Source organism: Lampris incognitus, chromosome 1 (genome assembly GCF_029633865.1).
Source record: "Lampris incognitus isolate fLamInc1 chromosome 1, fLamInc1.hap2, whole genome shotgun sequence".
NCBI classification, from domain to species: Eukaryota; Metazoa; Chordata; class Actinopteri; order Lampriformes; family Lampridae; genus Lampris; species Lampris incognitus.
Genome location: NC_079211.1, coordinates 136,971,286 through 136,988,227, shown reverse-complemented (window position 1 = coordinate 136,988,227; position 16,942 = coordinate 136,971,286). Strand labels below are relative to the sequence as shown.

Below are 16,942 nucleotides of genomic sequence, written 5' to 3'. Positions count from 1 at the left end.
CAAAAGCTTCAGTCAAATCAGCACAAACACATTTCACCAACATTTCTCCCCTAAAGTCATCTCTCTCTCTCTCTCTCTCTCTCTCTCTCTCTCTCTCTCTCTCTCTCTCTCTCTCTCTCTCTCTCTCTCTCCCTCTCCCCCCTCCTCTGTCTTGCTTTCTCTGTTTCTCTCAGACACCCACAAAGACCACACATACACACGCTCATATACATTTCCATACCGTCACAAGGTGTTTGTTTATCACCTGTATAGCTACAAGCTTCTCTCTATGGCGGACACACCTTGGACAGACCTGCACAGAGGCTCCGACCAAAACAAAGATAACTAATAAAAAAAAGCCGAATGGGGTGGAACCTACTTGTTTCTAGACGACCATGAAGTAAGGGTACGGAAAACGGGGGGAAATTTACTCATTAAAGATTGAATCCTGCATCAAATGCTGAAACCATACGTGCTTTAATACAACAGGCTGAAATGAGCCCACAGCGGGGAGGACAGACTGTAACGCAGGGCATCTTACCCGTTTAACAGAGGCGACGTGCATGCTATAGTGAGGAATGGTGTGAAAAGAAAAAAAAACAGGAGTAAAAAAAAAAAGAAAAAAGAAAAGAAAAAGCTTTTGGTTCTGACAACATTGACAAGACTTGCGCGCACATACGCACGCATTATACACACTACCGAGTGGTCGCGCGCACACGAGCTCACGCAGTAAACGTTGCAACGCTCTCATCAATAATGCATTGGAGCTTCATGTTTATGCAATTCGCGGGGCAAGACCGAGCGATGGATACTGTAGGTATCAGATCCTTACACCTCTTAACATTCAAATCGCCTATCACAGAAAGAGCTCAAACGCAAAAGTTAAAATGCTTTCCATCTAAAAGGGGGGAGAAAGGTTAAAGATAGAAGTCTTCAGCACATACCTGTTATATCATTATTTCTTTGATTCTGGTTTGTGCAGGCTTGAAGGGCTTCATGATAACGCCGCACTAAGGAAATAAAACTGTAGCTGTGGTGATATGCAAATTAACGGCGCCCACTGAATGCGGGGCATTTATTATTCATAAATTACTCATGTTTATGCAAATTAGGGTATACGGAAAGACTGGGGTGGGGGTTGGGTGGCTCTGTCTAAACATACAGTGTGAGTCAATTTCTGTATAATCTCTTCCATCTCGGTGGTAACTTGACGACGGATTGATCAACGTGGTACTGCAGCAGCAGCTTCTGAGCCTCAGACAATTAGGGTGGTGGGACATTTGAGACATGTAGAATAAATAAATAAATAAATAAATAAATAGATAGATAGATAGATAGATAAGTGAATGAATGAATGAATGAATGAATGAATGAATTGACCGACAAATCTTTACAATCGGGCGTTAAGAAGTCAGGTATATGGGAACAGGTCCATAGCCTGGGGGGGGGGGGGCATGCTTTGACAGTTTCATCTCCCTTGCCATAGCAGCGTATTAACAAAATGTCCTGCTGAAAGCCTGTCCGGCTCGGAGCGACTTACGGCCCCCATGCCTTACTTAATGTCATGTGCAGTATGTAGTGTAATGTAAGGCTGGGACAACACATCTCCTAAAGAAGGACGATATCTATTTATCTATGACGCTTGTGTGCGTGCTTGCATGATAGCACGCATGGGGAAAAAAACAAACAAACAAACAAAAACAAAAACAGGTGTGCATGCTATTTTGCAAGTCCCAAAAGCCAAATGATCTTCATTTAAAAAGGCAATCATTAAAATAACCAAATAAACAAACAAACAAACAAATAAAACAAAACACAAGAGCGCGCCACCAATCTGCAATTAATATCATTTTGCGCACTTTACCACAAATTACGGTAGCGCAAAAACGTCATCATTGCAGGACGACGTTCGCATCGAAGGCGGCGCACATAACGCCGGCGTAGTGCGGCGCTTCCCCCTCGTTTTGAGTTTGACTTTAAATTATTTCCACAGGTCCGCTGCCGATGTTTTACCCGGACTCGCTACCCGTTTCTTGTCGGCTAGCGTATTTGCTGGCGTAGATTAAGTAAGGTATGCTGTAGCACCCCAGCCAGCCTGTGAAATCAAACACGAGTTGTCTGCTACAGTCTCTTTTTTTTTTTTAAACAGGCAAACTTTTGTCTCTGTTTAAAACAATACTCCTTTTCCAGAAGCCGTCATGTTTTATAATAGTTCACAGAAGAAGTACTGGATATTCGGCAGCGAGGAAAGCGTGGAGCAGTTCAGATGTAACGCCAATCAGAAATTCCGTAACAACACGCTTGCAAGTGGAAAGGTAGGCTCTGCAGATCACATCTACCTGTAATCTGACGTTACTTGTCAACAATTACTTTTCACCTTCTTGGCACAAGGAGAAAATGAACTACAGCCAATCAGATCTTTTTCGCTCTTTGTCTGTGGATCAAGCCTGGGGTTGGTGAATCCCTGTTCTTGGAGCGTCACGAGGAAGAGGTCCTTTTCAGACACTATGAAAAGAGGTTGTTGGACTTCTGCAATGCCTTCAAGCCCGTGATGCCTAAGGCTGTCGTGGTATGTGCTTTATATTAAATGGCAAAGTCTGTATTTCAAACTGACGTGTATAACCGTACACATTTGTGATGATGGCTGCTTACTTCCACAGGGCACAGCCATCATGTATTTCAGAAGATTCTACCTAAACAACTCTCTTATGGATTACCACCCAAGGATTATCATGTAAGTAGTCATGGCCAAGTTAAGGACTGAGGATGGATGCAATTAATTTACAGGGATCAAGACGAGAAACTGATTCACAATAGGGCAGGTCTATTCAAATGCACTTTAGAAAAAAAAATCATAAAAATACTATTTTGGGCTGAAACGTTTTACTCGGGTTGTAGATGATAACTATGTAATTAAAACAACAGTATATAAGTTGACCGGGTTTCATAATAGAGCAGTGCAGTAGCCGTGCAGGTATTCCACAAAGGGAAGGGACATACATCCTGGCTGTCAATCAATTTTGTGCACATCATTTCATAATGAAAATACTAATATACACTACATTGCCAAAAGTATGTAAACATCCCCTCTAATTAGGGGGTTTGGCTATTTCAGCCACATCCATTGCTAACAGGCGCATAAAATCAAGCATACAGCCATGCAGTTTCCACAGTCATACATTGGCAGTAGAATGGGTCATACTGAAGAGCTCAGTGACTTTCAGCGTGGCACTGTCATAGGATGCTACCTTTTCAACAAGTCAGTTCTCCAAGTTTCTGCCCGGCTAAAGCTGCCCCAGTCAATTGTAAGGGCTGTTCCTGTGAGGTGGCAACGTCTAGGAGCAACAGCAGTTGAGCTGTGAAGCAGTTGGCCACACAAGCTCACAGAACAGGACAGCTGAGTGCTGAAGCGCGTAGCCTGTAGAAATTGTCCGTCTTTGGTTGCAACCCTCACTACTGAGTTCCAAACTGCTTCTGGAAGTGACATCAGCACAAGAACTGTTCATCTGGAGCTTCATGAAATGGATTTCCATGGCTGAGCAGCTGCACACAAGCTTAAGATCACCATGCGCAATGCCAAGCGTCAACTGGAGTAGTGTAAAAGCAATTCGCCATTGGACTCTGGAGCAGTGGAAATGTGTTCTCTGGAGTGATTAATCACACTTCACTATCAGACAGTCTGATGGACCAATCTGCCAGGAAACCCTACTTGCCCGAATACATAGTGCCAACTGTAAAGTTTGGTGGAGGAGAAATAATGGTCTGGGGCTGTTTTTCATAGTTTGAGCCCTAGTTCCAGTAAACTAGGGCTTTGCTACAGCAAAACATTACATTCTAGAGAATTGTGTGCTTCCAGTGACAGTTTGGGGAAGGCCCTTCCTATTTCAGCATTACGATGCCTCCGTGCACAAAGCGAGGCCCATACAGACATGGTTTGCGGAGTTTGGTTTTGAAGAACTTGACTGGCCTGCTCAGAGCCCTGACCTCAACCCCATCCAACACCTTTGGGATGAATTTGAATGCCGACTGTGAGCCAGGCCTTCTTGCCCAACATCAGCGCTCGACCTCACTAATGTTCTTGTGGCTGAACGGGAGCAAATTCCCGCAGCCATTTTCCAAAATCTAGTGTAAATACTCCCCAGAAGAGTGGAGGCTGTTATAGCAGCAAAGGTGTGACCAACTCCATGGTAATGCCCATAGTTTTGGAATGAGCTGTTCAACAAGCGCATATGAGTGTGACATTTGGGTGTCCACATACTTTTGGCCACGTAACGTACTTCACCTGCAACTTTTAGGCTATAAGAAAAAAACTGCTTCATTCATTCATTCATGAAATGATCTTGCACGCATTTGTGTTTACACACTTGCAGAGGTTTTTGCCCTTAAGCTTGTCTCAGAAAAGATCTAGAGCCTGGGTAAGCCCTGAATCTAGATACAAATTCAGAAACAAGGCCCAAGAATGTATTTTACATGCATAGATTATGAACTTCAGTGCATTGCATTCTCATGGCATTATTACAGATCTTGGACAGAGGTGGTCATGCAAGGAGCCGATGCCTTGGAAATTGTGATTTTTATCGTTATAAATATTTCACCTATAACTAAAACAGTATTTCATAAGAACAATTTTGGTGTAACTACGAGATATGCGGAAATTTTTTTTTTCCATAGGCGTTGCAAGGTGGCTGCCCACTGCTCCTAGCTACACAGCTAGAATGGGTTAAATGCAGAGAGTGAATTTCACTGTATGTACACTACCGTTCAAAAGTTTGGGATCACATTGAAATGTCCATATTTTTGAAGGAAAAGCACTGTACTTTTCAATGAAGATAACTTTAAACTAGTCTTAACTTTAAAGAAATACACTCTATACATTGCTAATGTGGTAAATGACTATTCTAGCTGCAAATGTCTGGTTTTTGGTGCAATATCTACATAGGTGTATAGAGGCCCATTTCAAGCAACTATCACTCCAGTGTTCTAATGGTACAATGTGTTTGCTCATTGGCTCAGAACGCTAATTGATGATTAGAAAACCCTTGTGCAATCATGTTCACACATCTGAAAACAGTTTAGCTCGTTACAGAAGCTACAAAACTGACCTTCCTTTGAGCAGATTGAGCTTCTGGAGCATCACATTTGTGGGGTCAATTAAACGCTCAAAATGGCCAGAAAAAGAGAACTTTCATCTGAAACTCGACAGTCTATTCTTGTTCTTAGAAATGAAGGCTATTCCATGCGAGAAATTGCTAAGAAATTGAAGATTTCCTACACCGGTGTGTACTACTCCCTTCAGAGGACAGCACAAACAGGCTCTAACCAGAGTAGAAAAAGAAGTGGGAGGCCGCGTTGCACAACTGAGCAAGACGATAAGTACATTAGAGTCTCTAGTTTGAGAAACAGACGCCTCACAGGTCCCCAACTGGCATCTTCATTAAATAGTACCCGCAAAACACCAGTGTCAACATCTACAGTGAAGAGGCGGCTGCGGGATTCTGGGCTTCAGGGCAGAGTGGCAAAGAAAAAGCCATATCTGAGACTGGCCAATAAAAGAAAAAGATTAAGATGGGCAAAAGAACACAGACATTGGACAGAGGAAGACTGGAAAAAAGTGTTGTGGACGGATGAATCCAAGTTTGAGGTGTTTGGATCACAAAGAAGAACGTTTGTGAGACGCAGAACAAATGAAAAGATGCTGGAAGAATGCCTGACGCCATCTGTTAAGCATGGTGGAGGTAATGTGATGGTCTGGGGTTGCTTTGGTGCTGGTAAGGTGGGAGATTTGTACAGGGTAAAAGGGATTCTGAATAAGGAAGGCTATCACTCCATTTTGCAACGCCATGCCATACCCAGTGGACAGCGCTTGATTGGAGCCAATTTCATCCTACAACAGGACAATGACCCTAAACACACCTCCAAATTCTGCAAGAACTATTTAGAGCAGAAGCAGGCAGCTGGTATTCTATCGGTAATGGAGTGGCCAGCGCAGTCACCAGATCTGAACCCCATTGAGCTGTTGTGGGAGCAGCTTGACCGTATGGTACGCAAGAAGTGCCCATCCAACCAATCCAACTTGTGGGAGCTGCTTCTGGAAGCGTGGGGTGCAATTTCTCCAGATTACCTCAACAAATTAACAGCTAGAATGCCAAAGGTCTGCAATGCTGTAATTGCTGCAAATGGAGGATTCTTTGACGAAAGCAAAGTTTGATGTAAAAAAAATCTTATTTCAAATACAAATCATTATTTCTAACCTTGTCAATGTCTTGACTCTATTTTCTATTCATTTCACAACATATGGTGGTGAATAAGTGTGACTTTTCATGGAAAACACAAAATTGTTTGGGTGATCCCAAACTTTTGAACGGTAGTGTATGTACAAATGACAAATAAAGTGTATTCTATTCTATATTACTTATTGCAATTTGTTATACTCATCACTGCATTAATATTGATCTTGGGCAGAGGACCACAGAATAAATGTCAGTTCTTTGGGAATGGCAACCTTTATCTTTATAAATACTGCTAAGTACAAAACTACTTCACAACAACGGTGTTGGTATAACTAAAAGATTTGAAAATGAAAAAACAGTTACATTCGTAGATTATCAACAACAATAAATGACAGGCAAACTCATGCACATGCAGCAACCTGATTTGGACGGAGGGGTTATGGGAGAGGAGGAGGAAGCAAAGAGAGTGGATTTTTTTTTTGGCTTGTTTTCATTCAAAGTCTAGCTCACTCTTGCTCATTTATTTAGAATTTGGAAGAAATAAAAAATCAGAATAACTGAAAGCGATTTACATTTGGATAAAGATGTCGTGGTTCACATTAATGATTGCAATCTTTTAGATTAGATAGATTTTAGGGAAATGCAATTTCTAACCTCACTTTATTAGTTTGAGAGTTGATGCAGATTTTGGCATTCATAGATCTTAAATAGAGCCATGCACGGGCCAAAAACTCCAACTCTAGCCTGGCCCTGACCTGCCTTGCAGACCTCTAGTCTTGGTGTCGTCACAGCAGTGATGAGTCTGCATAGAGCACATGTTTCCTAGACAAGGGTGTTTCCTAGACACTGTTTTATTTTATCAAATCATCTGTGAAGGAAGGTGCCCAGTTGACAATATTAATGACATACCCACACTCTTACGTTCAATCATATACAACAAGGTTAGGTGGTGAGTGAATGCTGTTGCCGTTTGGATAGTCCTGTAGATTTAAGGCATAGCCTTATGGACTTACTGTTGGTTGAGTTACAGTATTATTTTAGCATTTGTATTGGCCTTCTGTAATGAATTCCCTCCTTGGGATTATGGAACATGGGATACCGATCCATCCTCTGTTTACTGAATTTGATAACTAAATCCCAGCAAGTAAGTTTCTCATCTTGTCCATCCAAGACCCTATCGGATGAAGTCACTTGTTGATTTCCCCCCTCTATTCCAGGCTGACTTGCGCTTACCTGTCCTGTAAGGTGGATGAGTTCAATGTATCCAGCAGTCAGTTTGTGGGTAACCTGCAGGAGACTCCAGCAGGGCAAGAGAAGGTTCTGGAGCAGATCTTGGAGTATGAGCTCCTTCTCATTCAGCAGCTCAACTTCCACCTAGTGGTCCACAACCCCTACAGACCCATGGAGGGCCTGCTCATTGATCTCAAGGTATGTATGTCTCCTAGAGAACATGGCTTTGAATGTTTGACATTTATTAATATTAGTTTATAGAGCATTACTATGGATGTAGCTTGATTGGGTAACTTGGACATCTATGGTGAAACTAACTCATTGTAATTTAGACCTTATATCCCCTTCGTAATTCCTCAAATGCAGGAATTTTGACAGCATACTTTCCTCCAGTTTGATGGTGCACCTGTGCTCTCCCCCATTGTTCTAGTTGGTGGAAGGTTAATCAATAAGGTTCAAGAACCCTGTCGGCAAAAGTGACCGAGACATAAACCCTCTGCTGCCTTTTGAGGTGGTCAAGTGAGGAAAGATTGTTCACAGAGGGATCAGTTAAAGATCGCTGTACATTTTTATTATTAACAGTGCCATATATGAATAGGCAAGCTGTTCCTAAATCGATGATTCTAAACTGTAATAGATGGCTTTGTGTTACTCAGCAATGTTTTTCCACCAACTGAAAATCCCACCCCACCAAGAATTCACAATTTGTCGTTTATAATGCAGCCAAAGCAATATTGTTGATGACGCAACTGAAATATTGATGTTGCCATCAGCATGGACCTTTTGTGAAAGTATAAACTCTGTGAAGTGGTAAAAATCTCTCCAGACAAGGTATCCACTGCTGGAGAACCCAGAGTCACTGAGGAAGAGTGCTGATGACTTTATTACACGTGCAGCCATGACAGATGCAGGACTGCTGTTTCCACCATCTCAGATTGCTCTTACAGCAATTCTTAACAGTGCATCACGGGCTGGCCTCAACATGGAAAGGTGAGTTGTCAACATTGTTGTGACTTCAACAGGACTAGTTTCATCTCAGTCTGAAAAAAAAAATCTTACACATACAGAAAAATACACACACTTCTCTTAAATGTTTGTTGGAAGTATAATTCTTGGATGGTTTTCACTATTTAAATTGAATGTCAGTGACTATCTGCCCTTGAATTTCTGAGTATGTTCTAAATATTACTGAAAATAATAAGTGAACCTAGTCCATCCCGTTTTGATAAGTCTTACACCAGAAAGGACAAGTGATGGATTTTTAGATTTCTAAAGTTATTGTATGGGAGAGAATACCAGCAGTATTCATCATGCCTTGTGTCCTAGTTACCTGACAGAATGCATGGGACTCAAAGACAACAAAGAGACCCTTGCAAAGATGTATGATTCAATGAGACGTGAGTAAACTTGCACATACATTCTTCTAACCCAAGATGGTGACAGTGAGCTCAGTTTTAACTTCAGTGCCCTGAAGTGGATGGAGTGTACCCAAACCCTCTATCTTCTACACATCCAGGTATCAAAAGCCTCATAAAAAAGCATGAACTTCCCAACCCAGAGGAGGTGAATGTTTACAAACCTAAGTTGGAGAAGATTCATGCTGAATATACCACAAACAAGTAAGTGGACGATGGCATTGCTGGCTTTGTTTTGGTAGATAATAACTGAAACACCACACCCAAACATGCTTTGTCACATAATATACTGTGGCACTAAAGTCACCATGAATGACTTAATTTTAGGGCTGGAATTCATTGTATTTTCATTTATATTTCATTGTGAACATGTTAGGAATTTAAAGTAATTTCTATGTCAGCACGGTGGTGCAGTGGTTAGCGCGGTCAACTCACAGCAAGAAGGTCCTGGGTTCGAGCCCCGGGGTAGTCCACCCTTGGGGGTCGTCCTCTGTGTGGCATTTGCATGTTCTCCCCGTGTCTGCGTGGGTTTCCTCTGGGTGCTCCGGTTTCCTCCCACAGTCCAAAGACATGTAGGGCAGGTGAATCGGCTGTACTAAACTGTCCCTAGGTGTGTGTGTGTCTCGGCCCTGTGATGGCCTGGCAGCCTGTCCAGGGTGTCTCCCCGCCTGCCGCCCAACGACTACTGGGATAGGCTCCAGCATCCCCACGACCCTGAGAGCAGGATTTGCGGTTCAGAAAATGGATGGATGGATGTTTTCATTTATAGTTATTCACATACAGCACCATGTCCTCCATTGATGCCTTCATAAAGAGGAAACGCAGTAGTAATGCATTTAATATAGTTTTAAAAATGTATGCAACATCACAACCCCCCCCCCCCCCCAAAAAAATCAAAATAATGCACTTCCCAAAGTCATACTTTCATACATACTAACAGTTTTATTTGGCCAGGTTGTATCTAAGATGCAAAAGATTCAAGGTTCAGTATCAGGTAGAAAAATAAAAAAGGAACACACCATTGGCTATAAGAAACACAAAAAGCAAGTACAGCAGTTCACAACACTCCTACCTACATCATCCATACCATGTAGCACAGCTGATATTGGTATCATTGAGGAGATTTTAGGCTTTATATCATTCTTGATACTCCCATCCATGTCCCCAGTTCCTTGCTGAACACTTTGTGAGGTTGGTGAGGTCCGTGGTATCTTTAGTGCATCTACAGTAAACTGGTAAACCTTTCAGCTATGACAGGCACAGATTCACAGATGTAACAGCTGCTAGGAACACCAGGCGGCAGTCATACATGATGTCATGTCTAACCACTACGACTTGGAAAATGATGAATCTGTGCATGGCATGACTTCACAAAACAAGTCTGTATGGAGACGGTCAGTTTAGAGGTGTACTGTCACACCGATGATAGTGGAATAGCAAAAGCGTTTAAGCAAATACATGAAAGCTTTCGTTCAGGTCCCCCGGGCTTAAAGGGAGCTTCTGTGACGTTTCTTAGAGCAGCATATAGGTAGGCCCACACACTAGGGTTAACACATGCACAGGACAGGTTACAAATATCCGCTAGACTCCGTTAGACTAGCTTACAAAGTTCACCATCAGTCAGCCGTCACACGCAAATACTTTTACTTCCGTACAAGCCTACGTGTATAGTAATCGAGCAAAGCAGCATACAAAAACATACACAAGTTATTCCAGTGCCATGTGGTTAATACACAAAGATGGTGAGGGTTGTAAATTGTAATCGGGTTGAAGGAAGAGCTTGTGTTGTAAAAATCAAGTGGTGTGGGCTAGAGGTCTGTGTGTAGAAAGGGAGTTAAGGCTTGCATTGTCTTAAGAGAGGCGCTACATTGAAATTCCCTGATGACAGAAAATGCTACCTCAAAGCTTTGGCTCGCATCTCCTCCACTGTCCTAATAAGTTCTGTCTGAATTTCCATTGTTGACAACCAAGAGGGGCGTCAGAAGAAAAAACAAAATGGTGCTCCTCCGGCTCAGGGCGCCACATTTTCCTGCTTTAATGTAACCAGTGAAATTTCTATGCGAATGGCAGGCATACTAGAATGAATTAAGTTTATAGGGTCAAGTTCAGAGAGTTCTGTGGCCGCCTCTAGCTCAGTGGTCAACTGCATCCCAGGTCCATCTTGAGAAAAGTCATCCCTTTAAAGTTATGTCTTTCACATGCCCCTCACTGAAGCTTGATAATCAAGTTAACATATTCTCAGTATCAGAAGCATTTTGGGTAGGGCTTTGGAAGGAAGGTTTTCAGATTTGCAGCAGTAATATCCCCTTGAATACAGGTCTCTTCAGCCATATTGCTTTCAAATGGCAAGTTGTCTAGGCTACATGCTCCGCAATGCAAGCTCACTTCAGTCTGCGGTCCTGCGTTTCATGCCATAATGTGGCCTGGCTGTTGCTGGCTGTTTGGTTGACCGATGACTTTTAGTTGCCACACATTATAGTTCACATTACCTGGATGGCAGCCGCCAGTGACATGATTGTGCACTCCGTCCTGCAAAATAAGACAGACAGGTTTATAAAAGACACACGCCATTGTGTCACTGAATAAAACGTGCATAGAGAGGCCATCAGCCTGTACTTACATGAACATTTAGTGGGAACTACAAGCTTGCATGAAACTACTGCATAAGGAGGTGAATGAAACTAAAACTACGTATGGTATTGACTATTAGGGTGTAGTGGAAACTGGATGTTACATACTGTACCTAGATGACAACAGGACTGTTGACAATGGACGTGGAGGGAGGGGTTGGTTATGCAAGGAGAGAACATGTGGAACATGAGTTCACCAACAATTACAGCTTGCAAAGAACTTCTGGTTCACAGACCCCAAGGAAATTTATAGAGCTAGTGGCAATCTGTTCTGTTCTTGTAATGCTAATGATTGACACTTAATTGCTTCAGGTGTAACTGTGTGTATCTCTGTATTACAGCAAAAGAAAAAGGGGCTATGAAGATGATGGTCATGTGGCAAAAGAACCCCGTGTAGCAGAAGAGGTAAAAAATAAAATAAAATCTGCAACGTGGGCTCCTATTGTGCAAATGTTATTTAACAAAACAACATCAAAACAAAAAACCTTTAACCTGGTAGTAATGTGTTTCACTAGTTAGACAATGATGATTGGTGGCACTCATAAATTAACAGAACTTTGTTTCATTCTAGGAGTGGACTGATGAAGACTTGATATGAGTGTTGACTGATATATGGTTTGGTAACCAAACACAGTTTTGCTATTTCACTGCATGCCATGCAGAGGACTATGGCTTTATAAATAAAAACAAATCCAATACATCAAAGACCAATGTATATAGATATTCACATAGTATAGGAATTATGACCTGTGTTCCTATTTTCTGTCTGGAAAAGAATAAAGATTTTTTTTACATCTTTTATTGCCCTATAATTTATGCAGCTTAAAAACATAGTAGATTTCAGTATGTTCTGGGAATCTGTATGTAATATAGGTATACCGAAGGATCAAATAAAGCCAACATGGATCTGCATACACACACAGTATTTCTCCACTTCTGTCTGGGGACAATGAATGACTCCATTATCTACTTTACAAAAAAAACGGTTTAATAAGTGCATGCATGTCTGATACAATCTGTACTATTCCAAAAAAAAAATTACTGCTGTAAACACTTTCATTTACTTGGTTTCTCTAATTATGAGTCTTGTCTGGCACTGGCAAGTTTCAAGGACTGAACCAAACAATCAAAAAAAAAATGCTGATACAATTGGAGGAAAAAAAATTGGCTCTTCTCAATTATATACTCATGATTCCAGCAAGAGAAATTCTTCTTGATATAAAATAATCATACTTTATGAATTTTTTCCAATCTAGAAAACAAAGGAAGAAAAAGAACAGAACAAAGACAAATGCTAGTTTCAGCACTTCTGTGGATATTGTCTCAACCATAAAATAAATCAGTCACTAATTACAGTATAAAAAGCATTATCGCTCATAATCCAGTTATAAGAAAGAGGGAGAGCTAGCTAGCTTCATGTCAGTTAACTTTCCTCAGGGCAGGGAATACACTTTGGCAACCTGTGCTGTGAAAACACAATGTGGGCACTATGGAGCTTCTTCGTGAAATCTTAATAGTTGGCCCTTGTGATGAAGGGAATGAAATGTACCCAAGTCACAGAATAATGAACACAGTTTATGAGAAGGAAAAGGAAAAAAAAAATCTTGCTCATACATCAGTTAGAGTCTCTGGTGCAAGTTTTTGTGTTTATAGGTACTGCGTCTGCACTTGTGTTCAGCTGCTGTTCTTGCATAGCTCTGTTGTGGCGATGAAAGACAAAATAGTGGGTGGGAATGGGCGGGGCTACCAGAGGAGGATATGACCAAGGGTGGTGGAGGTGGGGTTGCCATGGTGATGAGGGTAGAGCATGCTAGGTCCCCTCCGTGTGCTGCACTCTGGAGGAGGAGACTTGACGGAGAGATGGAAGGACAGAGGAGAGGAGGAGGGCGGTACTACCTGTTGCTGTTGGACATGGCATAATGAGCCTGCCTCTGCTGGAGGAGCTCTGTGATGGCCAGCAGCTTTTTCAGCACATGCTACAGGTCGGAGAGATACCAGACACAAAAGAAGAATCATTAAATAAAATGCAGAGAAGCTGGACAGTCAAGGTTGTGTTGTCTACATTAAGGCGGTGAATGTAGAGAAGCTTAATTGGACGATGCTTGTGCAACAGATGGAGAGTAATGAAAAATAAAATAAGCTCAGCATGTTTTGGTGTAATATCTAGTATGTCATGGACCAGAACAGAAATTGTTGAGACACAGAGAGAATCAGAAACTATAGGGAACAGAGTGGGACATAAATCTCTCTAGAATGCCCGGCTGTGATGAACCTGGCCTCTGACCTGCTGTGCTCCCCTCTCGTTGCTCAGGGTCCGGAGCTCATCAGAATGTGTGGCACAGACCTCATGCAGCGCGGCCAGGTCCCGGGACAGGTCTGTTCTAAAGTGCTCTGTGGCTTCAGGGAGGTCAGGGACATTCTAGAAAAAAAGCACAACACCGACATATCACAATTATCGCCTGGTCTCATGGCTTAAGGTTTTCCAGCATCACACCAGGATTCGTGTACATGAGTTTTAGTCATAATTTTTACTTTTTAATTACGCAATAACAACCACACAGCATTTTTTTTGGGGGGGGGGGCATTTCAACCAATCGTGCTCAGCCTTGCAATCGGATATCTCACAGTAATTGCAAGCAGGGTAGTCTGTTATGAGCAAGCTCAGTTCTGTGCATTTCCATGTAGCATGCGTTGCGCATATGATTCAAAGTTTCAGCATAAAATGGAATCTAAGTTTATGAAAGCTGGTGAAGACACAAGCACCACAGAGCGTGGTTAAAAAGAAGGTGGGCTTTGGTTGGATGAAATGGATGGGGACAGACAAACCCTGGGCAATAGATAAGTGTAAAAGAAAGAATCTGGTGCATGTTTTTTGCACTGTGTATTTAAAGAAATCATATGGCACAAGCGGAAAGAAGGTGCTGTTTTGGTATAACGCTGAGCCAGATCTTTTGTTGTACTAGCTGAATATTCATTCTAACATATCACTAGTGTCATTACATTTCATAGCAGTGAAGAAAGTGCTGCTGTTTTTTTTTTTACAACTCAAACCTATCTTTATTTTATGTATATACGGACAGGTGAAGAATTAATGGAAGAACCAACATAAAGTGTCTTAGTAAGGTGTTGGGCTACCACAAGTCTCCAGAACACCTTCAATGCTCCTTGTCATAGATTCTACAAGTCTCTGAACTCTACTGGGGGGGACTGGACACCATTCTTCCAGAAGATATTCCCTCGTTTGGTGTTTTGATGATGGTGGTGGACAGAACTCTCTAACATGTCAGTCCAAAATCTCCTATAGTTGTTCAACTGGGTTGAAATCTGGTGACTGTGAAGGCCATAGCATATGATTTATATCGTTTTCATACTCATCAAACCATTCAGTGACCCCTCCGGCCCTGTGGATGGGGGGCATTGTCATCCTGGAAGAGACCACTCCCATCAGGGTAGAACTGTTTCATCACAGGATAAAGGTGATCACTCGGAATACCTTTGTATTGATTTGCAGTGACCCTTCCCTCTAAGGGGACAAGTGGACCCGAACCATGCCAAGAAAATGCCCCCCACAGCACAACAGAGCCCCTGGACTTCCTCACTGTAGGGGTCAAGCATGCAGGTTTTTACTTTAATTTGCCACCAGTCTGTCTGTAACCACAGTGTTTATTTTCACTTTTTAGGCTTCCAAACCATTGATATATCTTCTTCTTTCGTCTTAATCCCTGTTTCTCAGGGGTCACCACAGCGGATTTTACAGTTTCCATCGGTACCCTGTGAGGGCACGTTGGTGCAGTGGTTAGCGCTGTCGCCTCACAGCAAAAAGGTCCTGGGTTCGAGCTCCGGGGTTGTCCAACCTTGGGGTCATCTCAGGTCATCCTCTGTGTGGAGTTTGCATGTTCTCCCCGCGACTGCGGTGGGTTTTCTCCAGGTGCTCCGGTTTCCCCCACCATCAAAAAGACATGCATGTTAGGGCTAGTACTCCTGTCTGTGCCCCTGACCGAGGCATGGCAAGACAAACTAAGTTGGTCCCCGGGCGATGCATGGCGGCTGCCCACTGCTCCTAGCTATACAGCTAGGATGGGTTAAATGCAGAGCGTAATTTCCCTATGGGAATCATTAAAGTATATCAATGGTGGCTGTTGTTAACCCGGGCCTTGATCGATCTGGTATGGTCTTGTCAATCTGCATACTGATTTGGCAAAATTTTACATTGGATACCCTTCCTGACACAATCTCTAACCCTATGGACAGGGGCACAGGTAAAGCACTCGATGCCATCCCAGTATTCTGGGACTTGCGCCCATGCCTGTCACCACTACATCAATGTTTTTTATTCCTCATTCAAGTAGCAGGTATTCATTCTGTTCTAATGTGCAGCCCTTAGTTTTACACTTTAGAATGCACAGCTAAAAACAGAAACCAGTTCAGACACAAACAGAGGCATCCCATTAAGACGGTTTGTGAAACTGACATGTTGCTAACACAATGCAACTAGTTTAAATCAATGGTTGGAGACAACCTGCCCTTCAATCAATATACAAAAAGACTGACTCACCCCCAACTCATCCAGAAACATGATCATCCTATGTTTGTTGTTTTTGATGAAAGGGTTTACTCCCTCCATGTAGGGTTCCTGTGCGTAAAGGGGGGAAAGTATCAGTGTCTGATAGACAATTAGTTTCAAACTTACAATGAGTTTCAAACCACAGGGATACACAATGTAAGGAATCAGGAACGTTTACTTGTCGTTTCATTCCATGCACCGGCGCACATGAAATGAAATAAAATATCATTTCCTCCAGCTCACAGCAGTGCAATACAAAGACAAAAACACATATCCAAACTGCAAAAACACATATATCCAACATATCCAAAAAAAAAAAAACCCTGTCCAAGAGAGCGAACACCAGGATAACTGTCGGAACTGCCGGTCTGCACGGGCTAGCAGTTAGCTTAGCCTGCCCCGCTTCCGCATCCTGTCACACCGCCCGCGGTGCTTCCTCCTCGTGCGCAGCTCCAGGCAGGGCTCTGGTTCCTGGGCCCACCGGATGCAGCAGACCAGGCTCCCCCAGCCAGACACCTTCAGCACACCTCCCTGCACTCCACACGACGACACCAAAAACATAGTCAACGCTAGGCGAGGCCGCCGCCAGACCACTCTCGGTGTTATCAGAACTGTTGGTCTGCATGGACTAGCAGTTAGCTCAGCTTGCCCCGCTTCCTGTCAGACTGCCCTCGGTGTTTCCTCTTCACGCTCAGCTCCAGGCAGGGCTGTGGTCCCTGGGCCCACAGGATGCAACAGACCAAGCTCTCCCAGCCGATCCAGCGCCAGCTCTCCCAGCCATCAGATGAAGACACAAACTTAGATGCAGATGTGGACAAAGACACTGCATGGATGGTACTGGGTGAGGCCGCCGCAAATGTGGCGCCGCCATCTTCCCACACCAGAAGAGGAAGC

At 42.9% G+C, this 16,942-nt stretch overlaps 2 protein-coding genes across 4 annotated transcripts in view; one reads left to right on the top strand and one right to left on the bottom strand.

Annotated features, from left to right (window-relative positions):
- Positions 1 to 1,907: 1,907 nt before the first annotated feature.
- Positions 1,908 to 12,283, top strand: ccnh (cyclin H). 2 transcript variants are annotated; one of them, XM_056275947.1, is made up of 10 exons: positions 1,920 to 2,050; positions 2,170 to 2,294; positions 2,426 to 2,548; positions 2,640 to 2,713; positions 7,427 to 7,637; positions 8,266 to 8,429; positions 8,766 to 8,836; positions 8,956 to 9,058; positions 11,826 to 11,889; positions 12,056 to 12,283. In XM_056275947.1, the coding sequence occupies exons 2-10, from the start codon at positions 2,178 to 2,180 to the stop codon at positions 12,080 to 12,082; spliced, it is 954 nt and encodes a 317-aa protein (XP_056131922.1). In that variant the 5' UTR covers positions 1,920 to 2,050; positions 2,170 to 2,177; the 3' UTR covers positions 12,083 to 12,283. The 2 variants fall into 2 exon arrangements, with proteins under 2 accessions (XP_056131912.1, XP_056131922.1); XM_056275937.1 differs by having other exon boundaries at positions 1,908 to 2,294.
- A 106-nt stretch (positions 12,284 to 12,389) lies between these two features.
- The window catches only part of LOC130109163 (ras GTPase-activating protein 1-like), a 65,701-nt gene continuing 61,148 nt past the window's right edge, over positions 12,390 to 16,942 (bottom strand). Inside the window, exons 23-25 of one of the 2 annotated variants that reach the window (XM_056275922.1) lie at positions 16,040 to 16,117; positions 13,769 to 13,903; positions 12,390 to 13,460 (exon numbers count right to left, since the gene is read on the bottom strand). In XM_056275922.1, coding sequence (XP_056131897.1) covers positions 13,377 to 13,460; positions 13,769 to 13,903; positions 16,040 to 16,117 — 297 coding nt within the window. In that variant the 3' untranslated portion in view covers positions 12,390 to 13,376. Of the gene's footprint in view, positions 13,461 to 13,768; positions 13,904 to 16,039; positions 16,920 to 16,942 lie in introns of those variants that run through there. The other variant, XR_008809974.1, reaches the window with a different exon arrangement.

Excerpts from the sequence above, each read along its gene's own strand:
- ccnh (XM_056275937.1), top strand. The coding sequence starts at position 2,178 with ATGTTTTATAATAGTTCACAGAAGAAGTACTGGATATTCGGCAGCGAG. Across the intron at positions 2,714-7,426 it reads TACCACCCAAGGATTATCAT|GCTGACTTGCGCTTACCTGT; the intron begins GTAAGTAGTCAT and ends CCTCTATTCCAG. Across the intron at positions 8,837-8,955 it reads GATGTATGATTCAATGAGAC|GTATCAAAAGCCTCATAAAA; the intron begins GTGAGTAAACTT and ends CTACACATCCAG.